Source organism: Calypte anna, chromosome 3, assembly GCF_003957555.1.
Source record: "Calypte anna isolate BGI_N300 chromosome 3, bCalAnn1_v1.p, whole genome shotgun sequence".
NCBI lineage: Eukaryota > Metazoa > Chordata > Aves > Apodiformes > Trochilidae > Calypte > Calypte anna.
Window position 1 is genome coordinate 59,808,310 of NC_044246.1, and position 8,915 is coordinate 59,817,224.

The 8,915-nt window shown below is 45.0% G+C and overlaps 1 protein-coding gene and 3 non-coding genes across 4 annotated transcripts; all 4 read right to left on the reverse strand.

Moving 5' to 3' along the window:
- Positions 1 to 213: 213 nt before the first annotated feature.
- On the reverse strand, positions 214 to 3,921 carry RPS12 (ribosomal protein S12). Its single transcript, XM_030447380.1, has 6 exons — positions 3,875 to 3,921; positions 3,685 to 3,736; positions 3,178 to 3,294; positions 1,556 to 1,658; positions 1,010 to 1,111; positions 214 to 300 (listed from the first exon to the last, which is right to left on the reverse strand). Exons 2-6 carry the CDS (start codon positions 3,696 to 3,698, stop codon positions 238 to 240), a joined length of 399 nt encoding a protein of 132 aa, XP_030303240.1. The 5' UTR covers positions 3,699 to 3,736; positions 3,875 to 3,921; the 3' UTR covers positions 214 to 237.
- On the reverse strand, positions 604 to 738 carry LOC115598170. Its single transcript, XR_003987445.1, has one exon. It is a non-coding gene; the product is annotated as a small nucleolar RNA SNORA33 (small nucleolar RNA).
- LOC115598171 lies at positions 1,180 to 1,266 on the reverse strand. The gene has a single exon (XR_003987446.1). It is a non-coding gene; the product is annotated as a small nucleolar RNA SNORD100 (small nucleolar RNA).
- LOC115598174 lies at positions 2,427 to 2,499 on the reverse strand. Its single transcript, XR_003987449.1, has one exon. It is a non-coding gene; the product is annotated as a small nucleolar RNA SNORD101 (small nucleolar RNA).
- Positions 3,922 to 8,915: the final 4,994 nt, after the last annotated feature.

The window sequence follows — 8,915 nt, forward strand, 5'->3', positions numbered from 1 at the left end:
GGAAGTTCCATAAGATGGCAACCTCTGGGCCTGAAAAAACAGAAGCACCCTAGAATAGGAATGGCAGGGATTGCTCCTAGATTTTTAGCCAGGCAACAGTTAATATACCAATATGCTACACCAAGACCTGTGAAGTCCTTACATTGCTTGATGTTATCTGCAACCCAAAGAACTGTTCTAGATACCCACCCACTAATCACACACACACACAAGTCAAGTTCAGAATTTATTTTCCATTCATTTCTTGCATTTGAAGTACTCTTCGATGACATCTTTGGCCTGAGATTCCTTGCCATAGTCCTGTAACACAAAAACACTCATTAATAACATAGATCCATTCAATATTTCACGATCTATTTTTAGAAGAGATTCTGACTCTCTCAAGGCATTTCCAAATATTTCCAGAGTTCCAAACAAGTAACCACAACTTGTCAGCTGCTTTCCCTTCATTCTCTAATAAACAATAATCTAACAATAATCTAATAAAAATTCAGTCAAGCCTAACACCCTTTAAATGGATCCAAATAAACCCTTTAAAAAACGTATGTGGAACAGTACTAAAAGTACAAAAACACATGCAGAAGGCATTAGTCTTTATTGAGAAGATGTAGCCATCTCTTGGGACCTCAAAGACTACAAAGTCTTTAAGGCTCGTACTGTGGCTTTTCTTTACCAGTGTCATTTTAAAACATGCTCTGCAAAACACTGTAAAGTTAAGCAGATACACTGAACTGGCATTTACTGAAGCAAAATTTTCTATTTTAAAAAGTCTTTAATGCTTACTGCCAAGTGAGAACAGATTAAAGACACTATTGACAAAATGTCCCTTTAAATAAAGGGAAATATAGAACAGGGAAGCAGCTATTTTCAGCAAAAACAGAAAGGAATTAAAATGTAAAATAAAATTAAAATCTAGAGGTCTCTATTTAAAAGCCCCATACCTAGAGCATCCTGCTCTTTACTGTTTATTTTTAAAGTCAGGAAATAATTATAATTAGCATCGTCTTACTTTGACAACCACACAGCTGCAGCCCACTACTTTGCGAGGTTTTCCTTCTCTGTCGATCTTGCAGAGACCAACCCATTCACCCAGCTTCTTGTTGTCATCAACCTGTGTGTAAAACATTGCATCACCTCAGAACCAGACACTTACAACTTTACTGAGCTCCGCAAAAAGCTGCTGTACTCTCAGAAATTTTGGGTAACGGATGGCTGCTTTCCTCACAGCTATCAGTAGAGGGAGCCAAAGTGTCATCATTGTACAGCTTTTATTTTAAGAGAGAAAGTTACCACCGAAGTCCTCCCAAGCTCCACAACCACTTTCATTATTAACTGTCTTGTGATAGGACACAGTAATTAATTCTATTTTTATTCAGTTTTTCTACTGCTTCTGTGACAGTCGCACAGAACTTAATCTTTGCTGCTCAGAGAAATTCTGCTTAGATAAATCATATACAGAATTTATATAGTGCTTCAAAAGTTCAGCTGAAACAAGCAGCTGACTTTTCAAGCAAGGTAACTGTTCCCAAATTTTGTGTGAAGTTCTGACTCTCACCTTTATCAAGTTGATCTGATGTTCTGCACAAAGTGCTTCAACTAACTTTACATATGTGGGTTCATCACAGTTTGAAGCCAGGACACAAAGGTGGGCTTGGCGTCTAAAAAACATGAGAACAGAGAGCTCTAACTTCAGATGCTGCTTAAACTTCAGTCATCAAAACCATGAAGAACAAAACTCAGCACATGCATTTCTGGACAACCACTTATTTTTATTTGGTTTTGAATTTTTTGTCTTTCTAAATACTAAATATACTTTTGATGTCTACTTCATTTTATATTTTTCATACACAAGCCAGACTACTCACACATTTATAGTAAGATTCTATTCCAGTTACAGAAGCTTCTAAAAATTCCACTAAATGAAGTATCAGCCACAGGAAAAAACAGTGTTGTGAATGGATAAACATCAAGTCCCATAAGGAACCCTTGCCACTGTTAGAAAGCAACCAAGTAACAAGTTGCTTTTCACTGTTTACCTCAGATTACAGTAATTTAACATCAGAATTTTAACTGTTAAAAGCTTCAATTTCCATGTCAAGTTGTTACAAGCTCTTCAGAACAATCTTTACTACTTACGTTCAATGAAGATGCTATGAGAGGGTCCCAATTCTAATTAGGATCTTTGAATACTGTGGTACAATGTTAATACCAAAGGGACACCTGACAACAAAGAGAGCTGAATAGGTCTTCTATGCATAACCTAAAGTAGTTTGACCACTGCAAACAAAGCACCTATGGCCATCTTTCATCACGAGTTTCACTAGAACACTTCCAAGCAAGAATCACCACACACGAATGTATTTAAAGCCTGAGTTATGATTTTTCTTTATTAGTTGGTACCTTGCCTTGGAGCTGTTTGCATACAGGTTTGTCAGACTGCTGTTCTCACTCACAAGAGTGAAGGGGTATCCGACAAAGATCTGAAGTCATCACCCAAACACTGTAGCACTGTGTTTAAGCACTGTTTATTCTCACATGTGGTTTATATTATGTACTGATACACAGCACTTCACCTTCCTAGGAAACCATTCCTAATTAACAAGGTTGACACATGTATTACAAGTTTAATATTGTTTTGATGTTGTCCCAAAATTTTTTACAGCTGAAACAAATAATAATAAAAAAATAAAGCTAGTGAAGAAGTAAAAGCAAGCGATGATTTTACACTATCTTTAAAAAACCTAAATGAACTCTTCCAGATTAAGCCTTATATTAACTCTTCCAGTTAAAACTCTCAGAAGATTCTGACAAGAATTTGTATTTTGTTAAGACCCAGGATTCTTGTGCCCCAGATTTTGACAGCTACATGCTGCCAGAATCATTTAATTTTCTTCATAAAATCACTCCACAAAACCCTATGGCACTAGGGTTACAAGAACATAATATACTAGATTCTGTTATTCTTGAGGCACTGAGTTTACCATCTGTATTTCACTACCACAGTTAAAGAGCCTAAAACACACATAGCAAAAAATAAATTCCCTGGCAGAAAAATGCTCTTGCACAAGTTTTCAATTAAACTTGCTGAGCATTCTACGTCTTCAAACATACTTCAGCACAACGTACCTCGCCCAATTTCATAACTCACCACAGACAAAAGGTGCAATCAACACTTACTTGTCCAAGGCTTTGGCTGCTTCACGAATACCACGAGCGAGGCCATCGTGTATAAGTGCGGTCTTCAGCACTTCTTGCAGGGCGGTGTTAACATCCATTACACCTCCAGCAGTAATGCTAAAGAGAAAACAGACATTGCTCTGATCGTACCAACACCTTACAACTATAAGCAAAAGCATCCAGCCACCAGAATTTACAGAGAAAAAGGCCAGGATAAAATAAATACATGGAAATAAACGGTGAAAAGGAAAACAAATTTAAAATACACAGGAGATATTTAACACTCCGGGCGAGGCAGCCAGCTGCGGCTCCCCATGCTCCCTCACAGAGAAGGCCGGCACACACACACACTCTACTCCACAGGCTCCAACTCTCTGCCTTTCTGCTGCAGGAACCACGCACGGCGGTGCCTGAGCAGGCCACGGCCCGACACGATGCGGTACGGAGCGGCGCAGACAAGCGAGACGCAGCCCACGCGATCCCTCCTCTCGCCCCGGCCCCACTCACCCTTCCTCGGCCATGGCGCTCTCGGTGGGTGCTGCTCCCGCCCGGCTTCCTGCTGCAAATAGAGACACAGGCCGCCCCGGTGAGTGGTGCCAGACCTCCCGTGGCCCCCGCCCGGCCCTCTCCCGCCGCGATGCCCCGCCGGCGGCGGGGATTGACCCCGGCAGGCCCCGGCGCCATCACCGATACTCACCCCGGCACTGCCGCCCGCCGCCAGCGAAAGAGGCGGTGCCGCTTCCGCCTCACGGATTTATAGCGTCCGAGGACCCCAGCTCGCGTCAGCGCCGAGGCTGTCCGCCGGACTGCCTGATCCATCGGCTCGGCAGTCCTCGCGTAGCCATGGTGACGGCGGGGCCGCTCGGCCTCACTCTCACTCTCCTCACTCCCTTCACTCCCGCTCTCCTGGGCCAAAGCAGGCCCGGACAGGTCCGATCGGCGGGATTGCGGCCTCCTGGGGGGACAGCCCAATAGCAGCAGCCGGCTTAGGGGGGCTCGGGGCCGTACTTGCACCTGTTGCTGCTAAAATGGTGTAGCTGCTCATGGCAGCGTTTCTCAGTCCCTGGCAGCCTGGAGGGAAGCAGGGAACTGACCCCGCTTAAATCCCTGCTGTCCCTCGGTGGGCGTCACAGCACTCAGATGTGCCTCGGTGTCACGGTGTGGGCATAGCTGGTGCCAACGGGGACTCGGCTCGCTCATCCTCTCACCCTCACTGTGGGATAGAGAATACAGGATCCACTTTCTCTCTTTAGGAGAGGGAGGTTTCCATCCCCCAGGAATGTCACTACAATTACGGTGGCTACAGATCCACGGCTGCCTTACTGTGGTCCTTCAGGGAGTGCTCCACTCTGCTCTTCCGTGGGTGGGTTGGAGGGGGACAGCTGCCATCTCACCGTGGGCTGAGGGGAAATCTTCTCTTGGGCGCCTTCTCCCCCTTCTTCCTCACTGCCCTCGGTGTCTTTGTTCCGGCATTGCTCTCACCTCCTTCTCTGCTCTGCAGGTCTTTTTTTATTATTATTATTTCTGCAGCTTTTTTCCCATTTCTTGAATATATTACTCGCAGAGCTGCATCCAGCTTCCTGCATCTGCTTGGCTTTGGCCAGAAGCGGGGCCAAAATTGGAACCAGGGCAGCTTCTAGCAGGTTTTCTCGGGAGCCACTCCTGTAGCCCCCTGGCTTTCAGCACACCATTGCACTAACACAAGACAGAGGTTTAAAAAGGGAACGTCGCCATTCCTGTCAGGGGATCACACACCTTCTGTGTGTGGGCACTGACAAATGATCCAGCTGATCTCTTCATGTGCATCATGGCCACCATAGTTCAAGCACAATATTTGCTCAGATGTGGTCAGTCTGATACGGGATTTTGTCCATCCTGTTTCAGACTTAAGAATGTGACTGTTGGGTTGTCTACATAGTGGCATCTTCATAAAATATATAGACAAAGGATAAAAAAATTTGGTGATAAATATTGACAGCCATGGCTTGAAGCTAATGTGATTGAAACCATTTGTCACGGATGCTGTCCATCACCTTTTTACAACACGTCCTCCTTTGATCTTCCTGGTGCCTTGAAGTGTCAGGCTGTGGGCCAAATCCCAGAGGTGGGGAGACACTGTCCACACAGGGACACCAGAGCTGATGTGGGCAGGGGAGGACAGGGAGGGAAGGTGCAGCTCAGAGCTGTCCCACGGGCCCCAAGCTCAGGCAGCAGCAGTCCTTGTGAGTCTGCACGGGGGAAAGGCCTGGCTGGGGGCTGTGTCTGCAGCACTCCTGGGCTCCAGCTGTATCTCTCCCTGCTAATGTCAGTGCAGAGGCAGGCAGGTGGGTACCACTTTATATTACAGCTGTCTGGAGGGTGCAGAACTCTCCAAAGCAGTCGTGGAGGGAGCAGAACCCAACCAGAGCCCGCTGAAGCAGTGATGGAGGCAGCAGCATCACATGGGGACACTCCTCACCCTGCGCTCAGAGATACCAAGGGCAGAGCCAGCAGGAACAGTGCTGCCTGATGCACTGACAGCTCAAAGGTGCAGCTAAGCCACCTCCCAACTACTACCCTATATTGTTTGAACCTCTGACCTTCTCCACTGCACAGTCACTCTCACCTAGTAGCTCATGTGGGGCGTTTGGCCTTGACTTCTCCCTTTCTTCTGCAAGAGTTGATTTTAGAAGTGGGAAAGTGTAATTTCTTGAGTGCTGCTCAGAATGTACCAGAAAGTATGCAGAACAAACCCAGAACATACACAAACACACACAAATTATAATGCCTGCTTTCTTTCCCTTTCCCCAGAGACAATGTTCTTCCCTGTATCCAGCTGTCACATAGTCTTCCCATGCCCCCTAAGAAGCCTCAGAGATGGATAATCTATAGAGGAGGTTTTGTACTGAATGGAACAATAAACCATTGTCTCCTGCAAGATCACCAAAGGATAACAAAAAGTCCTTAGTCAGCCATAAGACACATCAGTATTGCCGGGTAAGTGCAACATATATTCTGTCCATGAGATGGACACATGCACACCTGAAAGGTATGTATTACAGCAAAAGTGGTAATCACAGACAAATTATAATTTAATACTCTACAAATAGAATATGCAAAAATAGTTTTCCTAGCACGGTTGCCAGGAAACAAGCTGTGCTAAGGCAAAAGTTGTGTTCAAATGTATGTATACCATAGCAAGTCTACTTATTTGTGTAAAAATTAATGGAAAACTGGGATTCTCTTTGAAAGGCCACTCTGCTTCATGGTGTGTTAACGTGAGCTCATCATGCATGTGGGCACTACACACTGTTGGCACCACTCAACCCACTCCAGGTTTCTGTCCCAGATTCCAACAAGGAGCAGTGAGTTTCTTAACCTTTGTATTTCCTGTTTGAGTTATGATGGATGTCCCTTTAGCACCTTGTGGTTTAAATGCTGGTACACAGCCATGGGGCATGACACGTTTAAGACAAGGATTGCTGTCCTGAATTAAGAGAGTACTTCTAGGCCATTTGAGGGTGGGTGAGTGGGGTAAAACCCAGAATTCTAGAAAACATGGAGCTGCCAGATGCAGTGCAAGAGCCTGTCTGGGGTCTGGAGAGCTGAGGTGGTGACAGTGCAAGCACTGGCCTCGTGCTTCACTGAGCAGCCAGCCCCAGCTGAGGAACTTGTCTTTTCTAAAGATTTTATTATTAAACCACATACCATGCTGTATATAAACTTGGATTTGGGAAGAGGAAGAGTAATCACAAGCTGATGTCTTGTGACATTCAAGAATTTGGATTCTCAACAGCCAGCTGTTCTGGGTGATCCTTTATGACTCACTATCTTGCTGCATATAATAAAAATAGTTACAACTATTCCCTTTTGTGCTCTCCATTCAAGTCCTTTACTCCCCGTGTCTGTATCCCCTTTCCAGGGTGGCAGCCTTCCTTTTTTTGCCCTCTACAATCAAAATGGCAACTGAACTTGGGGGGTTTTTCAGGACAGTACTGCACTGGGGATATAATGGTTTACTCTGTCCCAGCTGTTCTCTTCCTGCTCCTCTATGCTTTCTCTGTTTCTTGTTTCTTGCTGTGGTAACCTTTACCTTCACCCACAAACATCTTTTTCTCAAAATTCCAGACTCTATGGTAGCTTAAATGCTGCCATGTTGTAAACTGTGGAGACTCAGGAACGGAATGAGTTCAGACAGAAGCAAAGTATGACCAGGTAGCCAGAAAGGTAGGCAAAAGTGTCAGGTATTACTAACTCCCAAGAGAAGTCCATGACACAATGAAACTGAACAATTTGGGTTCAGAACAATCCTTGCAAAACTTCCTTCTGACAGCTGCTTCTAGAAATGCAAAGCACAGGCATGTGCTAAGATTAGATTTCTAATGTCACAAGAGAGAATTATCTCATTGTAGTGAAATGAGGCAAGCAGTTGCCACTAATTACTAGGTAGTGGGCATGAGCTTGTGTTAAGCCCACCTGTGCCTGATTAGGGCAGGCCCCCAACTGCGCATGAGCAGGATTAGGGGGCCAATAAAAGGTGAGACCTGGGACACAGGCTCAGCTCATTCTGAGCAAGCCAGCAGAGAGGTCAGTCAAATCTGGAGCAGTAGTACTGAGCCAGGCTACTCATCCCTGAGGGCAACTAACTCAGGGAAGTTACACTTTTTGTGTACTTCTGCTGGAGCACCATGCCCTAAGAGAGGTTTGTCTTGCAACATCTGGGGGAAAATGCGTGCATAGACCTCAGTCTAGCCCCTGCTCAGATGAACCAGAAGAAAGAGAGCCAGTTTGGTGCAAACTAACGTTAGCAGAAAACCCAAGGAGTCGGGTAAGAAGATCCACTACCTTCCTTCTCTATTACTGATTCACCAAGAAAAAGAAAAAGGGGGGGAAGTGTAGTGAAAAAAGACAATGAGGCAACCAGGTGCCACTAGTTACCAGGCAGTGGGCATGAGCTTGTGTTAAGCCCACCTGTGCCTGATTAGGGTGGGCCCCAACTGCGCATGAGCTGGTGGCCCTGCCCTAATCAGGCACAGGTGGGCTTAACACGAGCTCATGCCCACTACCTGGTAATTAGTGGCACCTGCTTGCCTCATGTCACTACATCTCATTTTTATTCAAACCAGACATGATTTCTCAGGCCGGTGGAACATTGACCTGGAAGCTTTCTTGCAAGTAACCCTAGTACACATTTCATCCTACTCTTCCTAAGCAACTTATTTAGTTCCTGGTCACGCAGTCCAGAAAAAGGTTCTGCATCATATTTTCATGGCCTAAAAATAGGCTTTTTAACCTAATTTCTCACCCTATATCCACAGAAGTCCTGCTTGTCTGCCCAGAGCAGCCATGTGTATTTTCAAGCACCCCAGGTAGAGGTTCAAACAGCCAATCATGTGCTGTTACTCAGGAGTGCAAGAGATGCCTCCATCAAGTCTCAAGTGCTTGGAGAATGTATGGTGAGACTATTCTGGGATCTCAAAGAGGACATGCTATGGCATTTTAATACAGGTTTAAAAACAATAAAGACCTTGATGTCATGGTAACTGAATAAAACAGTTTGCTGGCTTTGGTTGCATTCTACAGATTATGCACTAGAGTCTCAAAGGATGTGGCTATCATGTTATTACATTAGAGCCACTTTAAATGCTTTCAGAATACCTGTGTGCAGTCACCATGACTTCTGGCAAAAGAAATAGTAACAGGATGCAAATAAGCACTGGGTATTTCTGAGTTATCTATAAATATACAGAGCAATAGAA

Excerpts from the sequence above, each read along its gene's own strand:
- RPS12 (XM_030447380.1), bottom strand. Across the intron at positions 1,659-3,177 it reads GCAGCCAAAGCCTTGGACAA|ACGCCAAGCCCACCTTTGTG; the intron begins GTAAGTGTTGAT and ends CATGTTTTTTAG. Across the intron at positions 301-1,009 it reads GCAGCTGTGTGGTTGTCAAA|GACTATGGCAAGGAATCTCA; the intron begins GTAAGACGATGC and ends TTTGTGTTACAG.